Raw genomic sequence first — 18730 nt, 5'->3', positions numbered from 1 at the left:
GCAGGAAGCAAGATAACAAGCTTCCTTACAGCTAATGATATTGTCTTATGCGGTACAGAAGCCGGGGTCATCAAGGTACACATTATAAACCATCTATGTATGTCATTTTTTTTTCACAATCTATTTATGTCCTTTTTAATAAATTTTTGAAACAGGGTTGGATTCCGTTATAGCACAAGAACCTACAACCAAGGGTCTAAGGCAGACATTAGATTTTCAAAACACAGCTAAGAAGTTATGATACACGAAGAACCATTATTCAGTTTGCAATGAAGAAGCAAATATACAGCTTAGATGTGTGTTAAAACTAGAGTGAAGTGTGTGTGATTGTGATACTTGTACATATATGACAGTAATGAGATCTAAAAGTTGTTGTGATTCAATAATCATCAGTTTTATGTAACTAAGTGATTTTGCAGCAAGGAAAATTGTCTACCTTTGAAATTTTGAATGGCTTGAACTTGTCTTTGATTCAGCTGAATGAATAATTTTGATGGACATCAAAAGAAAAATCCAGCTGCCAAACCATTTTCTCTTCAAATTTTTTCCAGCAAGTCTTCTCATCACAATTATCTTTATACCGTCACAAATCCAGGCACGTTTTTTGAAGGAGTTTTTGCTGGTAGGTTTGCTCCATTGCACTTTTCTCTATCAGTTCTCTCAAAAATCCCACAGAATCCCAACTATTTATGGTCTACTTGCTGCTCGCCTTCCTGTTTCCACCTCTCCATGAACAAGACAGGCACCAAGGAGGGCTTGGCAGACCAGTCGACTAGGCTGAAAATGAAATGCCATTGGCAAAACTAAATTTTCAGCTTCCTTATCTTTACCAACAAGCATAAAGAACACAGATAAACAATATGCATTTTTGGCTGCACACCCCTATGCTTCATCTCCTCAAAGGTCATAAGGCCCTCTCTAGCTTGGTCACTCTGAGCACATCCCATAATCATCGTGGTCCATGAAATTATGGTGTGGTCTTCCATAGTTCTGCAAACACCCAGACACCTTCCATGCACTGGGGATTATTACATTATCTAGCAAAGTCATTGTCCACACAGTCACTAACCTCATTGTTTCCTGGTTTATCCTTAATCCCTGCCCCCCCCCCCCCTCCCTCTATTGAAGCTAAACTTGCACAGGCATTAGTGGTAGCCAGAGTGAATTCTGTTGAGCCGTACACCCACCTGCTTCATTTCCGAATTAACTTCAAGCGCCTTGCCAGGTTCTCTGGAAGCAATTTGAGTCCATAAGCAAACATCTCTTTCGGGCATCTCGTCAAAAACAAAAGCAGAGATCAGAAAGCAGAGCGTATCAACCATAGCATTTCCGACACAGATTTTGTCCCTATGACCAAGATTAAAAGAAGAGCGTGTACTTGCTGTCCCATTTGTAGATCAGAAAGCGCAACTAATCCTGTGAAGTTATCTGGCTTCACATTACTCTCATCATACATTATTTGGTACAGGGATGCTGCTCGAAAATGTCAATAGCCTCCTCCAACTTGCCGTGCCTGATAAGAGCTGTCAGGAAGACATTCACGAGGTGTATATTGGGCTCGAATCCCAACCAAACCATAGACTTGGTACCCCTGAATCAAATCTTCCAAAAGCCAGCAAATCTGAACTCATTAGGTTTACACGTATCATCATGCAACATGTCGGAAAAAAAACAAGGGTTTCACGGGCGCGTCCGTTTTTCGAACAAAACCACCGACATTGGGAAGACAATTCACCACGTTTCGCTCAGACATTTCGTCGAACAGTTACCTCCCACCAACTACGCATTTCACGGATATGTTGAGCAAATGGTTCCGCACCAAGAGCGAAAAGGGAAGAAACCCTTTGATGAACTTGCCGTAAAGAACTCGTCCCCGCACAAATCGAACGTCTCCGCGAACCGACGCAGAGTTTTGGCGCAATTGTCTTCCTCTGCTGAGCTCCTCGACGTGAACCAACGCCCTTGGGACGCCATTTAAAACGACGGCGTTTTCGTCGATTTCTCTCTCTCTCCCTCTTTCCCTTTTGCCTTTTGGTTTTTTTTTTCCCGTTATTGGCGTCACGAGGTCGAGATTTAAAACCCTCTGGGGTTTATAACAATTACGGGAACCGCCATTGCCGCCATGAACGCAGACAACCTCGGAGAAGAAGAACTTCGAGGTTTCTCCGGAGATAGGCCAATTTATCTCCCCGGAGAACGAATTTCCCGATAGTACCCACTTGCACCGGCTCGAGAACTTCAGAATCGCCATGGATGCTCGCCAGAGATTTCTCCAGGACAAAGTAAGGGCTCGGTGCTGAAATCACCCATTGTCTGGTGGAGGAACCCCGCTAGTGCTCATTCTATGACTGTGAATGGGGCAAATCGGTAGGCTGATGATCTTCCTGTTTGGGAATCTTTACTTCAAATGCTATTGCTCGAAGAAAAAGTACGTAAAGAAAGGTACTTTTCAAGAATTCTTGTTCAGTTCATTGCGTTTGTTCATGTTTTGCCCCTTTTTCTTGTTTGGCTTTTGTCAAAATTTACTGTCACATCTACGAAAAATGGAGTGATTGTGTCATTGATTAGATGCATAAGGGCTTAAGGAATGAGCTGAAAATGTAAACTACGTATCACAACCTCGAAACCCTCAGTGATTTTCTACCTTCGTTTTGTTCCTATCGATCTGATCACTCTATCTACACTTCGTGTCTTGAAAATGGGGAAACGTGTTAATGATCTACAAACTCGGTCTGATCTTCTTGGTGTCGGGAATTTCTGTAGGGTATGAATCGATAATGTCTGTCCACACGTTTTCTGTCTCGGTCTCTACTGTCCGAATGCATTTCCACACCGCACTGTTACACTTGAATCCACTGCCAAAGGCGATCTGCCAGACCCGATCACCTTTCTTCATCCTTCCTTTTGCTTCCGTGTAGGCGAGCTCGTACCAGATGGAAGATGATGACGTATTCCCAAACCTGTAAAGTGTCATCTTCGATGGCTCGAGGTCTTCTTTCGTCAGGTTCAGGTTCTTTTCCATTGCTTGAATCACTGCTCTTCCTCCTGTATGTATGCAGAAATGCTCAAACGCGGTCTTGAAGTTTGGTGTATAAGAAGAACTCGCCTTAAAGATCTTTACTTTCTTGCAAAGAAGGCGTATCAGATAACGCAATTGCTCAGAATACGGTAGTACCTTATGTCCTAGTGAAGATACATTGATCTTCAACAACTCTCCAGCCACTTCCACTACATCTTTCGTTATCGCTACCCCTACCTTCTTTTCTGAGTCTATGTCTTGGTACACACATCTGTAAGCTCTGTCATCTTTCGATCTGTTTGTCCTAACAACGTGTCTAAGCTCGTACTTTGCATTCCTTCTGTCTTGATCTCGGCTAGACATCAAGATTGCTGCTGCCCCCATTCGGAAGAGGCAATTTGAAAGAAGCATTGATCTGTCCTTTCCGATGTACCAGTTTATACACAACGCCTCCGTGCTCACTATGAGCGCCAACGAGCCACGATGAACCTTTAACAAGTCGTTCGCCAGAGCAACCGAGAGAATCCCGGCTCCACATCCCATCCCGGAGAGGTTAAAGCTCCTGATATTGCTCCTCATCCGGAACCTCTTGATCACCATGGCGGTTAGAGATGGTGTAGGAGAATACATACTGCAATTCGTTATCAGTATATCTACGCTTCTCGGGCTGACTTTCCTTTTCTTCAGCAGGTCCTCAACAGCCGTGAAGATCGTTGTCATGGCTTCGTCTTCGACAAAGGCGAGAGATTTCCTGATGGGTATCTCTGTCATGGAAGGAGGGGCACTTACAAGGTCGCTCAGCCACGATCTTTCGAGGATCCGGGCTTGGAAATCCATGCTTGCTTGGTCTAACCGGTTATCCAAGTGGATGTTTTCAAGGAGGGTGGACATGGGAAGGCGGTAGGAATCAGGTGGTCGGTAACAAGTGAAATCAAGTAAGTAGACTTTGGCTCTTCTTCTGTATACAAGAAACAACAGAAGCAACCCGGCTATGAACATGACCATGTAGCGATCAGAGCTGATAAAAAGAAGCTCGGGGAATTCAAGAACTCGTCGAAAGATCATGTTCGACGAGGATGATGATGATGATGATGATGTTTTTATGGGTTTGGTTCACATGAAGAATCTGATTCGTCGGTTTTTGCATATAAAACAATGTATTGGACATGACAGGACAGATAAGATAGAATGAGATCTTCATGGTGAACTCTTTCAGTGTTGCTTTCATTTTTATTTTCCTTCTGGAAGCCTTGCTCTGTTAATGGTTTGCACGTCTCTGTAGTTGGACAGAAACGGCACGGTGTCTGCATGAAACTTTGGAAAACGTCGGGCTGTTCTGACTAGCCCCACAGGTACGATGTCGTTTCGCAGTGCTCTTTCTTTTTTATAGCATGATTGAATTTGATATGTCAACGAGATTATTTAATTTATACCATAAGCGTTAGATTCTGTTACGACTATGGAATCTCAAAGAGAGATCAAATTTTCAAAAATCATACTGATTTTTTGTGTAAATTTAGTATTTTTATTATATCGATTTTTTTAATTTTTTTTCGTTTTAATAAAGGAATTTGTGTAGAGTTATTAAGGAAATTCGTTTTGATCTATTAGAATTAACAACAACAAAAAATCAACACTACGAAAATTTGATCATTTTATAAAACTTGGGTATTAAATAGTGAATGTTGAAATATTGAATGTTAAAATGAATATTTAAGTATATAGATATCATGACAAGAAAATTTCCAAAGTTATATATACATATATATAGCTTTTTGTACCAATTTCAAATGTACATATCGATTTGGTACAAAATCGAGATATCATAATCAATCTTATATTCATATTTGTTGATTCTTTTTTTGGTTTTTTTCCTGTTTTTTAGCTTTGGATGCATATAAATTATCATATTTTTTTTTGTATCAAATCTATATATTTGAAAAGATCATTTGAATGTGATAGGAGGTTTAATGAATCTCCATTTGATTGTGTTCAGTTTTTCACTTATATATCACCATTATTTTCTTATATATATATATATATATATATATAAATCATATTTTTACCCATTTCTATATCAGAATCAATTTCTCACAACCCTATTTACATCGAAAAAATCTATTGTATATATTGAAAAAAGTAAATAAATAAATAAATAAATTTTGGATTTTTTTTTATAAATAAGGGTATGTCAGAAAGCAGCCTTTTTTCTTCCGTCTCTTTGCATGCCCAATTCATATGTAATTTCATCTCAATGGACCCTCTATTCCCTCCCCCAATCATTTCTCTCTCACACGTTTACATGTTTTCTTCATTTAACCATACCATAAAACTACTTAATATGATCAAAAATATGATCCGACATTAAGGTTTTAATGTCAATAAATCATACATAACATGCATCATGTCATATACATGGTGTTGGACCATATGATGCCAATCATCTCTCGTCCACACAAGTTTATGTTTTTTGATGATCAATCTTTTTTCTCGTGCACTTCTTGACCATGTTTGACATTTCAATGTCTATATACAATTTAGAGCTTATAGTATTTGTGTATATAATGGAATTCTAAGACAAGGGTTAGGTGATGGTAACATGATTAGCGTGGTTGGATTGCATGGATGAGTGAAGTTGTGGCCTAATGAGGAAACATAAACACATATGTGTTTTTGGGGCCATGGAATCATTGCATGTGCAAAGTCGTGATGATGATGATGATGATGATGATGATGATGATGATGATGATGATGATGATGATGATGATGACCAAGTAGCCAAGCAGAAAAATGAACAAGAAAAGGGTGGCAATGGCAATACATAGTACTGGAATCAAAAGATCACAAGCCAATGTTCAAGAACAAAGGAAAACCTAAAAAAAATTAAACACATCAAAAGATTTCTTGAAAAAAACTAAAGTATTCTTTTCAAGATTAAATACTTTATTGCATCAAAGATTCATTCGGGGTTCTCTAATTTGGGGGTTTTCAGCTTCTGACGGCCAACAATGGAGGGATGACATCCATGTTCTTGCTTGTGGGCACAGCAATTGTACGGCCGCTTCTCCCATCTTTACCAGAGGAGGAAGAAGAAGAAGAAGCTTTGGTGGTGAAAGCTCTCATGGGGCTTGCAAAAGCCCATCCCCAGCTTCTGTTCCTTCCATGCACCAGCTTTTCATGATGATGATGATGATGGCCAGCTGACAGTGATGATGATGAGGAGGAAGATGAGGATGATGATGATGCCATCATCATTAACCCACTAAAGATCCCACCACACCTCACCACGTCTCTCATCCCTCCACCATTGCCATTACTACTACTGTTGACCTTTGCTCTGTTAGCTCCTTCTCTCTGTGACTCGACCCTTCTCAATGTACAATCGCCAAACCCATTTGAGATTCTCCCAAAGAAATCATTGGAGAAGCTTCTGCTTCCACACCCTACAGATCTGGATCTCGACACTTTCCTCCCAGCCGATGAATTCCCACCATTGACATTACTTGCTGTTGTTTCTGCAACTATTGCATTAGGACTCTCATCTTCCACGATCACTTCAATGCTGCTCCTTTTACCACTTCCTCCACCTACCTTCTTCGATGAAGAAGACGACCCTGTCTCTGTCTGATTCGTCCTCGCCTCGTTCTTGTCTGATTTCGACAGACCATGACCGTCATTCTCACTCTGGTTGTTGCTGCTGTTGGTGGTCGTTCTCGTTCTTGAATGGTGAAAGTTCTCGACTTTCTTCTTGGTCGCCGTGCTGCTGCTGCTGCTATTGTGTTTAGAAGAGGATAGATGCAGAAACGACCAAAACCCACCTCGTCTCCTCGTGCTAAAGTGCTGTCCGTGCATCGTCGTCGTCGATTTGCTCTTCTTATTGACGATGTCATCCGTACGATTCGCCGAAGCCGAAGCTGCCAGCATCTTCTTCTTCTTTTTCTTGGCCAACAGAAACGGGAGTTTGTAATAGTACACTTCACGTCCACTGTTACCGGCGGCTTTCGCAGCCACGGAGAGAGACAGAGACAGAGATCCGGCGGCGGAGAGGTTGCCGGCGATAGAACCGCTGGTTCCGACAACACAAAATTAGAACTCCAAAACGATGAAAAAATATTCTGGGAAAGAGGAAGAGACCAACTTTACGAGCTTTTCTTGGAGACAGAAAGCACAGATGCCTCCTGGGTTCTTGGTGTAAGGATGGTTGCTGCATTGCAACCCATCACTCATCTCCTGGTCCTTGAGCTCTTCCTCCATTGCTGCACAAAAAAAAAAAGAATGCCTCCTCTGTTTTCTTTTTTTTATTGTCTACTTAAAAAGCTCGGTTCTTGAGATTTCTTGAGAGTGAATCACGGCATCTAATGCACAGAAATTCAGCTTTCAGCCTCTCTCTCTCCTTTTGAGAGACTGAGTTGAAGAAATGAAGAACACTGGGTTTCTGCAGAGTTTGTAGAGAGGGGTCGGCTTCCCAGGTGCACGTGGAATACTGACTCTCTCTCTCTCTCTCTCTTCAAACCTTCCAAAACTGGCAAAATTGCAAAAATAACCCAACTTGTCGATTTGGACTTCACGGCATGACCCTCTAGGTTTAGGGTTTTAAAAAAAAAATCTAAAATGATAAAAAGACTAATTTGCCCTTAAAATATTGAATACGTGGCAATTCAATGGAAAGTAGGAAACGACAACAACTCTCTGTGTTTCCAAATTTTCAAACAAACAAACACGAACGGACAAACGTCTTCTCCTCTCATCCGGTTTCTTTCTTCAATCGCGCAAATCTCTCGGGTTCTTCTTACAAAATCGTCTTCTGTCGGCACAAATGGCTTCATCTTTGGCTTCTCCTTCGGTTACTGCTTCGGTTTCTACTTCAGAAGATCTACAGGTATGGTACACTCACCGAAAAAATTGATTGCGTCGTTCGTCCTCTCTTTGTCTTTGTGTTTATGTGTTTGTTTCGGGTTTAAACTCCAATAGAGTAATGTTCGAGTCGTTTGGGTTAGAAAAATTAGGGTTTTAGGTGAAAAATAGAGATTTTCAGAAAGATAGTTAATGAAAGTCGAATTTTTTGGTCAGACGGTTATATTACTCGAATTAGTCAGACCCATGAAATGGGTAGACCAATGAAATGGTCAGACCAGTGAAATGGTCAGACCCGTGCAGTGGAGAAACCAGTGAAGTGGTCAGACCCTTGAAATGGTCAGACCCGTGAAGTGGACAGACCAGTGAAGTGGTCAGACCCGTGAAATGGTCAGACCCGTAAAGTGGGCAGACCAGTGAAGTCTGGTTAGACCCGTGAAATGGTCAGACTCGTGAAGTGGGTAGACCAGTGAAGTGGTCAGACCCGTGATGTGGTCAGACGAGCGAAATGGTCAGACCGGTTAAATGTCAGACCCGTGAAGTGGTCATACTTCACTGGTATGACCAGATTTATTGTAATCATAGTCTGTTTCGTAATTGTAATATAATAAAACTGATCATGAGAGTTAATCTAATTGTTGCAGGTCCCTTTTGTGTACGCTTTCAAGGATATTCAACACCGTGCATTAAGGTTGGAAGGAGAGGAAAAAGAGTTTTGGTTTGTTGTAAATGGCGTGCCCATCAGATACTCGATCCAGGAACATGCCATTATCTCCGACTTAAATTTTAACAACTATTCGGAGGACTGGACTAAATGTAAGGGAAGTGAATTTCGGAAAAGAATATTCGGAACTTCAAAAGTTACCATAGAAGCTGCATTAAAGAAGTTGCGCGAAACTCCACATGCAAATGTGGAAGAAAGAAAGAGATTAGCAATAATTGTATTGTTTTAAACAGTGATTTGGTGGACATGGTCGAAAGTCTGGACTTCTGTGAAGGGTTTCCCTGGAGAAGATACACCTTCGTTAAGATTAGCGATCAGATTCGGAAATTGTATAATGAATTGGTTTGTATATTGCAGTTTCTTCCTTTCGAATGCATCGAAAGTTTAGGCGCAAATGGATGGTATATTGATGTTGAAGGTATCGATCCGACTTGTCCTAGGATGTGCAAGAAATGCATCAAACCGGATCTTTTTATACATATGCAAAGGTGTATAAACAGATTGGCGATACCTCAAAGATACATATTAATTTGGTGATTTCTTTTATAGTGTCACCAGTTGGATTGGTCTGACTAATTGAATTGGTCTGACAAATTGAATTGGTCTGACCAGTTTGTGATTAGTATGACCAATTTGTAATTGGTCATACCTGTCATAATGTAGTCACACGAGCCATTTTTTCAGGGATTTCGAAGTGTTCTTCAAATATATAGCAATGAAGGTGTTAGCATACCATGGTCAGATGGTCAGACCTATTCGAAATTGCGAGATTCATCGGTTTGAAAGTGTTAACATCGTAATAATTATCTCGTATGATCGATTTCTCTAGTTGAAATCGGTAGTAGCAATATGAACTGAACATCTTTTTTTGATGTCAAAGTAACTCTTTCCAAAGAAGACCTAAACTATTAGTAGTGTTTGTGTAACACATTGGACACAATTGACTTATGTTGGTAGATTTTTTTTCTCCACACAAAATTAGAACTCCAAAACGATGAAAAAATATTCTTATATCCCTTATACAACTTTTCTAATCGTTTGAATTTAATTTAGGTCTTTTTTTCGTACCCGAATGGTCAGACGGTCAGACGGTCATATGGTCATACTATGGTCAGACGGTCAGACCTATTTGAAATTGCGAGATTCATCGATTTGAAAGTGTTAACATCGTAATAATCATCTCGTATGATCGATTTCTCTAGTTGAAATCGGTCGTAGCAATATGGACTGAACATCTTTTTTTTTTATGTCAAAGTAACTCTTTCCAAAGAAGACCTAAACTAGTAGTAGTGTTTGTGTAACACATTGGACACAATTGACTTATGTTGATAGATTTTTTTTCTCCATACAAAATTAGAACTCCAAAACGATGAAAAAATATTCTTATATCCCTTATACAACTTTTCTAATCGTTTGAATTTAATTTAGGTCTTTTTTTCGTACCCGAATGGTCAGACGGTCAGACGGTCATATGGTCATACTATGGTCAGACGGTCAGACCTATTTGAAATTGCGAGATTCATCGATTTGAAAGTGTTAACATCGTAATAATTATCTCGTATGATCGATTTCTCTAGTTGAAATCGGTCGTAGCAATATGGACTGAACATCTTTTTTTTTATGTCAAAGTAACTCTTTCCAAAGAAGACCTAAACTAGTAGTAGTGTTTGTGCAACACATTGGACACAATTGACTTATGTTGGTAGATTTTTTTTCTCCACACGAAATTAGAATTCCAACACGATGAAAAAGTATTCTTATAACCTTTATACAACTTTTTTAATCCTTTAAATTTAATTTAGGTCTTTTTTTCGTACCCGAATGGTCAGACGGTCAGACGGTCATATGGTCATACTATGGTCAGACGGTCAGACCTATTCGAAATTGCGAGATTCATCGGTTTGAAAGTGTTAACATCGTAATAATCATCTCGTATGATCGATTTCTCTAGTTGAAATCGGTCGTAGCAATATGGATTGAGCATCTTTAAATTTTTGATATCAAAGTAACTCTTTCCAAAGAAGACCTAAACTATTAGTAGTGTTTGTGTAACACATTGGACACAATTGACTTATGTTGGTAGATTTGTTTTCTCCACACGAAATTAGAACTCCAAAACGATGAAAAAGTATTCTTATAACCCTTATACAACTTTTCTAATCGTTTGAATTTAATTTAGGTCTTTTTTTTCGTACCCGAATGGTCAGACGATCAGACGGTCATATGGTCATACCATGGTCAGACGGTCAGACCTATTCGAAATTGCGAGATTCATCGGTTTGAAAGAGTACATTAAACCCACATAATCATATGATAATATGGTCAAAGTAGAGATATCAAATACAAATACGGAAATACGAATTTAAAAGTACATTACACCTACATAATCAAACTCGTTTACCAAAATCGTCGAGACGGTCATATTCTGGTCAAACCAGTCATACCAAATACAAATCGAAATACATTCCACCCGCATGATCTTATGACAATGATATGTTGGCTGAACCTATCGAACATGTATTCTTCTTTCCTTCCCATTCATATGCTCCGATCGATTTTACTACCCACTTGCCATCAGATTTATAATAAATAATCATCATCCTCTCATTAGTTGCATCCATTATACCTATATAAAATAAACACAAATGTGATAAAATGATACACTTGAAAAATGTCACAGGTTTGATGAGTATGACCATTTTGACCAATTTCACGAATATGACCAGTTTGACCAATTTTGACAAGTATGACCAGTTAGGAGTATGACCAGTCTCACCATTTCGACATGTATATGTTACCAGTTTTCTGAATTCTCCCATTTTAACGAATTTCACAAATATAATGATTTCAACCAGTTTGAATAACATATTCATATATATGTCATTTTTGTATATGTCATTTTTGTTTCAAACATATTTATATGGATTAAATATAAAAATGATAAAATAATAAATCACAAATGTCCAAACTTAATAACAAAATTTAGAAACAATACTTACCTTTTATTCAGATTTATGTTGAATCGATTAAATGCCCAAGCTTAATGTTGTTTTTTCGCAACAAATTAGCTAAAAAAAGAGTAGAGATGAAGAGAGTGTGAAGACTACTGAACGAGAGAGAAGAGAAAGCGGACGAGGAGAGAGAGAAGAGGAAGAGGAGAGAGAGTTGAAATTTATTTTTTAAAATTTAATAATAAATAAAAAATGAAGGGTATTTTTGGAAGTATATTATTACAAGGTTATCACATGATGTTGTCTTTTTTTTTTCCAAAGTGAGGGTTATCACGTGAAGTAAAAATGACATTTAAAGTCATTTTTGTAAATCCCCCTCCAAAACTTGTATCGTATCTTTCTACGTGTCACTTTTGTGTTAGGGTTGGTCATAATTAACCAGACATCCACGTGGCTCTCTATACTTTATTATGAACCCTAATTACATGTTCTAATTACTTAATGGCAGACGCAAAAATCACCCGTTGACACTAATCTAATTGCTATAATTCCTATATTTAAAAGACATTGATACTTATATTAGGCTTAAGATATAAGTAATATCAGAATAATATTAGTTTAAGGCCATATAATCTTGAGATTATATAAACCCTTTTTGGTTTAAACCCTCATTGAGTTTATGAGGACTTCCTAAAAATATGATTATTTTGATAATGACAAAATCCCTTCCAACATAGTAAAAGTTTCCTCGTCGTATATGGTCGCCGTTGTCATCATCAACGCTATAGGAAAATTAATATTTCAATTTATATCTAATTCGAAAAGATTAAAATTAATATCTGAATGATTTGATGTACATGCTTAATTTCCAATTTAAAATATTTTTATATGTATAGAAATATATTAAACAAAAAATAACTATCAAATATTTTTATAATGTATCAATTATCTAAATCTCTTTCGCATACAAAGTCTTTACAGAATTTTACCATCTAACCTTAATTTTGGAAGGAAAAAAAAAAGTAAATAAGCCCAAATTAATTTTTATCATCTCAATTAAAATTAGGTGATTTTGTCAAAGGGCATTTGGTCTAGTGGTATGATTCTCGCTTAGGGTGCGAGAGGTCCCGAGTTCAATTCTCGGAATGCCCCGCTCATTCTTATTTCTTTATATTTAAATTTTATTTATTTTATTATTAACAAAGGTGGAAAATGGCTACACGTGAGATAGGATGGGGACCCATGGACGCACCAAAACCTACACGTGATATAATTCAATGGCCTAATTAAATCTTTTTTTTCTAAATATATCCCCCTAGTCCTACATCTATAGAGAGAGTGAAATTAGCATCTTCATCATCACATAAACCATTACATTTTCATCACGTCATTAAAACATTTTTTTTTTCAAATTCAAAAACTGATTAAAGAAGTATCTAAAATTAGGGTGTCAAATGAGCCACCTCGGATCATTTTGGGCTCGGATCGTTTTAGGCTCAGCTCGTTAGGTTCGTTTTCTAACGAGGCAGAAAAACCTCGGCTCAGATCGCTCGCCAGTTTTCCGATCTGAACGAGCCGGCTCGTTGAGCCAAGGATATATAATATTTTTTATTTATATTTATTTTAAATATAATTATAAATTTAAATAAATACATAAAAAATTTAATAAAAGACCAATACCATTTAATATTTGTAATTATCACCATCATAATAATTAGTATATTTATAATATCATATCAACAATATGAAAAAAAAAATAATATAAAATTATATTAGAGTTTTTTTATATAAATTTAATTTATTTTTAAAAAAATACCAGCTCGTTGAGCAGCTCGCCAGCTCGTCGAGCCAGACTCGTTGAACACGTGTTCAATGAGCTCTGGCTCGTTAGACTCGTTTTTTAACGAGCTGAAAAAATTACGGCTCAAATCGCTCGTTTTCTGGCGAACAACGAGCCAGCTCGCGAGCCGGGCTCGTTTTGACACCCCTATCTAAAATAGATCTTAGCCATTTGAATGTATTAATTTGTTTGGTTTGTATTTCGAATTGAAAAAAAAAAGTCTCGTCTTGCAATGAGGGAAATAGTTACAATAATATGACAACAAAAAAAAATCTTTGCTTTTTCCTATAGAATTATTATATACGTTAAAAAAAGGAAGCATATTTCATAGTAATTAATGTGATACAATACATTGAGCAAAGACATGATCACTTAGATCTCGTGACATTTTAGCCCTTCATTATCTCCAACGGCACAACTTTTATCTCCGGCGACTGTTGAATCTGCTCGCCGGATTTATTACCGGAGCTGAATTTACAAAACCATTGTACGTTACATATTCTTGGAGAAGATTATTGTTAATTTGTTATCCAAGAAACACACTGCACGTATACAACTTAGTCAATGCATTTATATACATACATACATACATACATACATACATACATACATACATACATACATACATACATACATACATACATACATACATACATACATACATATATATATATCACCTTTGCGGCGTGGTAGGATATCGATGATGATTCCATAAACTCTCTGGGAGACACCCGATGAGACGTGTTTCGTCGTGAGCTACATCTGCATTTACCTGTCATTGGAAAGAAAATTAGTGTATTGAAACGTTCAAAATTCGACGAGAGATTATTATTATTATTATTATTATTATTATTATTTACCGTTCGTTCTTGAGGATTATTCAGAGCGTAGCGTTCTTTTCTTCTCTCGACAGCGAGAAGATAAGCGTATTTGCAAGTGAAGAACAGAAGCAGAATACCGAGGGAGAACACGATGAGAGATTCCAGTACAATGGCCGATCCCAGAACTGCAACTCAAGTGTCAGAGAAACAAAGAATGCTCGTGTCACCTTCTAAACGAAATTAGGGTTTATAAGTACCGTGGGCTGCAAGGGAGCTCAAGGGTATCTTCCTTATAAGTTTTACGCGAGCTTCTGCCTGCAGAGGCAATGAAATTCTCTCGTCGTAGTCCAGATAGCATCCGTAATTCCCCATATCGTTCAGTTTCAATGTCAAGACCGCCCCATTCTCCCCGCCCTCACATATATATATATATATATATATATATATATATATATATAATCAAAACATTCATAATGGATTACCTGATGGAACAACTGTTGCAATGCGTCATTACAGTCTTTGATCGTTCCGCGGAATCTAATCCCTCTGGCTTTGATCTTTACGTGTTTAGAGATAGCTGCGTAAGTCTGAAGCAGCTGCCATCGGAAAGTGTTCATGAACTTTAGCTCTGTTGAGTTTATAAGCTCGGACGGTAGACTTGTCAGCAGAAATCCATCAGTGACTTCCACAGAGAACACTACCAGGAAGTTAGATTCACCTCCTGTCCTGACATTTTACTCTCATCAGTCCAAAAGAACAGCCGTAGCTTGAAGTTTGCCAGTTTCGGTCTTAGTGTTAGTAAACGCCATACCCGGAAAGTTAGAAAGATCAGGATCTCCAACCGAGAACTCGAACTTGTCTGCTTCCCGGTCAAAAATGAGGGATTCATCCCCATTGCTTTTCAACATTATATACTCAGGAACGTTAATAAATGGAGGATCATTGACGGGTTCCACAAAAACTGGGACATCTACTTCGTTTATCCCATTCTTGTTTGTTGTGGATAACCGCAGAGAATCGACACCAGCAAAGTTCTCATCTCTGAGGCAGACCGAAAGAAATATTAACAAAAAGGATGTGAAATGTGCAAACAGAATGTATACCTTGTGATCCATACCCGAGATATTGAATGGACTGAAGTGCGAGATTGATTGATCCTATTTGGCCTTGTAAGATCAAAAGCTTCTCATCTTGACCTCCGTTGCTAACCGAAAGATTTTCACTCGTTTGCTGTCTGAATTGCATCACCATTGGAGACAAGAAGACAGTTCCCGACAATGCAGACAGAGTCACTGAAATGTTCTCCAGCAGATCAGAGTACCGTATCTCCAACCCTGAAAACCCACTGCAATGTTCAAGAAGAAGGTTTAATACAACATAAGAACCCATCCATCGCAGTGAAAAGCACAGAAAGGATAACGTTTTTCGACAAACAGTGCGGATTACTTGCCCGAATCTTGGACTAATTAGATCTTCGGTTGCTTGCAATCCGCTGGGAAACGAAGCAAACTGAGGAGGAGCAGTAAGAACTGAGATGTTTACTGCAGCTGTAGCTAAGTTCCCATTCACATCGGATATCGTGTAAACAAACAAGTCGTTTCCTGAAAAATCCTTGAAAGGTGTGTATCTAAGGAGCCTTCCGTATCGCAGAAGTGAACCATGACCTGGCTGAAAAAAATGTTAAAACACCTAGAAGTCAATCCTCTTTCATCGATCTCATAAAAACAACATATTAACTTTAATGTTTCCGAGTATAATCCGTTAAATTCTCTTTAGGAACAAGAAAAGCTAGCAAATTTTACATGTGAGAAATCAAGAATGCTCGCATTTTCACCAGCGAAATAATCGTTTCCTAGTGCATCAAAAGCAATTGATTCGTCCTCCCATACATTTACCGTATCATCATAGGCCTTCGGGAAGTATTCACCTGAAGAGAACCAACTCTCTTAAACTCGAAGTAGAGACAAGACAAGAAGAAAGAAAAATTGGCAATAGAAGAAATCATATGGATTTACCACTATAGACATTTATATCAAAGGGGCAAGGCCGGATATGGGCATTGTCGAAGATTACACACATCCGGTAAGTACCAACCTCCATGACCAGATAGCTACCTGTGTATGTCCCGTCATGATTATCGACGAAAGGCCATGTAGTAAAACCTGATGTGTTAGCAGAGGTGATCTCTAACTTCAACCGAGATGACTGCGAAAGCACAGGATTATAGAAGTTGTCCAATAACAGCACCACCAATTCATTCTTGATTTGCTTTGGCACTTTGGCATTGAATTGAGTCACACTAGATTCCAGAACATTTACTTCACCTGCAAAGCAAAGAATTTGCAGATCAAACACAAACTATTCACATATATGTCTAGTAACTTGAAATGGCAACAATGTGGAACAGATATAATACCTGCTTTTACTTCCTTTGTGAACGGTTTACCTCCATTCAGACCTATGTTTCCACAGGATACAAAGGTTTTATAAATTCCAATGCTTTTTGGAGTATAATTTACGTCAAATATGCTGGTTTGAACTATTCGACTGTCTGAATCCTGCAAGAAGCAAACGATTTGAACTCCGAGCCTAACTGGATATGTATAGAGGAATATATATAGACACTCCTTACATTGCCTCTATATGCTTCAATGTCGGATACAGTTCCTATTAACGGACTCCTTGTGACGTTGGTACCGTTGAGGATTTCTCTTGGTTGTATTATTGGCAATATGTAAGAGGAATCGTTCTCTCTTATAATCTGAACCTGAAGTTTGTCCACATCAGTGGCTGAGAGATAATCATAAGCATCCTTCAAGTAAACGGAAAACCCTACAGACTCTCCGGCGACAGAGTCGTTGATCCCTGAACCATTGACTACACTTCTCGATCCATCACAATAGCCTGCGAAGAAGATTAATATGAGAAAAAAATGCTGCAATGAAAATTTACTGACGGGTCAAAATGAGCATATTGACAATTACTGACCGACATATACGGTATAAGCATACGGCATACTAGAAATGCTCTTGTTGTGATTCATATCAGACATTGTGAGCAAGAAGCTTCCGGGTTCAGACATGGTGAAAGACAACAGCTGGATCCCCGGTTCCACATACTCGAATTGCAGATCTACTAACGGTACAGAAAGGCCTGTCTCCTTTTCTACAACGTCGGCATCAAATTCATAGACTCCCGAAACAAGATTCCCAAACCTATCTTTCTGGTGCAGAAGAATTTCCATCTTGGAGAATATCTGCCATGTGTTTAGCTCCGACTTCCATTTGCCCACGCAGTTCGAGACTTCCAAAGGGCCTGAAAAGAACCAACAGAAACAGGCAAGAACACAAAGTGTCTCGGTTAAAATCCACCACACATGATAGAAAACGTTGAACTGGATTATACAAAGCTCGAATCACCTGGCTTCACCTCGAAAGGAAGAGGAGCACCATTCAAGGTCTGGTGTTCCCTTTCCACAAGCAATAAGAAGTTTCCTGCCGTCACAAGAACGAATTCCACTACGATATTACCAGACTCAATCCAACCGATGTGCGTGACATTGGGCGAGGCGGCAAACGATCCGTTATTATAGAGGATCGAAAGGGAAAACCCCTGCCAATCTGCGTCCTTCCCGACTAACGAAATGTTGTTTCCAAACGCGTCGTTGGGAAGAATCAAGATCGATACGTTCATACCAGCTTCGAAAATATTCATAAGCCCCATCCAAGAAGTAACACAAACGGATGGGTGAAGTAACCCTTCACAAAGAACAAAATACAACAAAAAATCAAAATCCACAAACAAACAATCCTTAAGATTTTTATAATTTTAAAAGGGAATCTGCCAAAAAAAACCGACCTGGTTCGACTTCAAAATGGAGGGATGAATCCAGAACTTTGAAATTCTCATCATCTATAACCACACTGAACACACCGACCATGATCGGACAAAAAGTTATCTTCCAAGTGCTGACATCGTCACCGAGATCCAGCGAAACTCCAGAGATGTAAGAACTGTTCCCAGTTTTACCATTAACACTGACGGTCGGCTTAAATGCTCTTTGTCCTAACGACTTGTTCCCTTTTTCGTCGAAATTGCCCAGAACTTTGATTATTATAGCCGCAATTTCGCCTGCCTGGAACTTGCTCTTATCATCCAACCAACTGAATGCAAACTTCGGTTCATCTACAAACAAAAGAAAATTCAAAAGCATAAATAAATTCATGTCAAGTGACTAAATCGCGAACGGATTGGACAAACGAAGTGGCTCTATTCAAGAACCTGGAAGTTGCGAATTCGAGATTTCTGTAAATAAGAAGATAACCACTAGTGAAAGGAATTTGATGGCCATGGTAGAGAGGAATTGAGACGATTAGGGTTCGAGAACAAGCGCCAATTTTTTTTTATTGAATTGGGTTTTGAACAGGAGGCATTAACGTTGGGATCGATCAAGGGATAGAAATTCGACACGTGGCAGAGATACGATTTTGACCGTTGGATCATGTCCAGCGCGGTTGGAAA

General features: G+C 38.7%; 5 protein-coding genes and 1 non-coding gene across 11 annotated transcripts in view; 3 read left to right on the top strand and 3 right to left on the bottom strand.

Moving 5' to 3' along the window:
* Nucleotides 1–407, top strand: part of LOC104818921 (putative E3 ubiquitin-protein ligase LIN-1) — a 6827-nt gene extending 6420 nt beyond the window's left edge. For 2 of the 3 annotated variants that reach the window (XM_010548722.2, XM_010548720.2), the window contains exons 17-18: nt 13–75; nt 156–407. In XM_010548722.2, the coding sequence (XP_010547024.1) occupies nt 13–75; nt 156–173 (81 nt within the window). In that variant the 3' untranslated portion in view covers nt 174–407. The remainder of the gene's footprint in view (nt 1–12; nt 76–155) is intronic. The other variant, XM_010548721.2, reaches the window with a different exon arrangement.
* Nucleotides 408–2470: 2063 nt separating this feature from the next.
* Nucleotides 2471–4220, bottom strand: LOC104818918 (probable 3-ketoacyl-CoA synthase 21). Its single transcript, XM_010548719.2, has one exon. The coding sequence runs from the start codon at nt 4082–4084 to the stop codon at nt 2720–2722; it is 1365 nt and encodes a 454-aa protein (XP_010547021.1). The 5' UTR covers nt 4085–4220; the 3' UTR covers nt 2471–2719.
* A 1590-nt stretch (nt 4221–5810) lies between these two features.
* Nucleotides 5811–7091, bottom strand: LOC104818917 (uncharacterized protein DDB_G0271670-like). Its single transcript, XM_010548717.1, has one exon. The coding sequence runs from the start codon at nt 6941–6943 to the stop codon at nt 6008–6010; it is 936 nt and encodes a 311-aa protein (XP_010547019.1). The 5' UTR covers nt 6944–7091; the 3' UTR covers nt 5811–6007.
* Nucleotides 7092–7681: 590 nt separating this feature from the next.
* On the top strand, nt 7682–8859 carry LOC104818916. Its single transcript, XM_010548716.2, has 2 exons — nt 7682–7898; nt 8518–8859. Exons 1-2 carry the CDS (start codon nt 7836–7838, stop codon nt 8824–8826), a joined length of 372 nt encoding a protein of 123 aa, XP_010547018.1. The 5' UTR covers nt 7682–7835; the 3' UTR covers nt 8827–8859.
* Nucleotides 8860–12628: 3769 nt separating this feature from the next.
* On the top strand, nt 12629–12700 carry TRNAP-AGG. Its single transcript has one exon. It is a non-coding gene; the product is annotated as a tRNA-Pro (tRNA).
* A 901-nt stretch (nt 12701–13601) lies between these two features.
* On the bottom strand, nt 13602–18585 carry LOC104818914 (protein GAMETE EXPRESSED 2). Of its 4 annotated transcripts, none has more exons than XM_010548713.2 (16): nt 18491–18585; nt 18068–18394; nt 17629–17967; nt 17198–17524; nt 16842–17113; nt 16626–16767; nt 16225–16533; nt 16012–16136; nt 15660–15877; nt 15327–15554; nt 15021–15250; nt 14692–14930; nt 14467–14623; nt 14249–14394; nt 14066–14160; nt 13602–13856 (listed from the first exon to the last, which is right to left on the bottom strand). In XM_010548713.2, the coding sequence occupies exons 1-16, from the start codon at nt 18558–18560 to the stop codon at nt 13778–13780; spliced, it is 3303 nt and encodes a 1100-aa protein (XP_010547015.1). In that variant the 5' UTR covers nt 18561–18585; the 3' UTR covers nt 13602–13777. The 4 variants fall into 4 exon arrangements, with proteins under 4 accessions (XP_010547015.1, XP_010547017.1, XP_019058802.1 ...); XM_010548715.2 differs by having other exon boundaries at nt 16105–16136; XM_010548714.1 differs by having other exon boundaries at nt 13769–13930.
* Nucleotides 18586–18730: the final 145 nt, after the last annotated feature.

This window comes from Tarenaya hassleriana, unplaced genomic scaffold (genome assembly GCF_000463585.1).
Source record: "Tarenaya hassleriana unplaced genomic scaffold, ASM46358v1 Cleome3, whole genome shotgun sequence".
In the NCBI taxonomy this organism is placed as follows: domain Eukaryota; kingdom Viridiplantae; phylum Streptophyta; class Magnoliopsida; order Brassicales; family Cleomaceae; genus Tarenaya; species Tarenaya hassleriana.
This window is presented reverse-complemented; position numbering and strand designations above follow the sequence as displayed.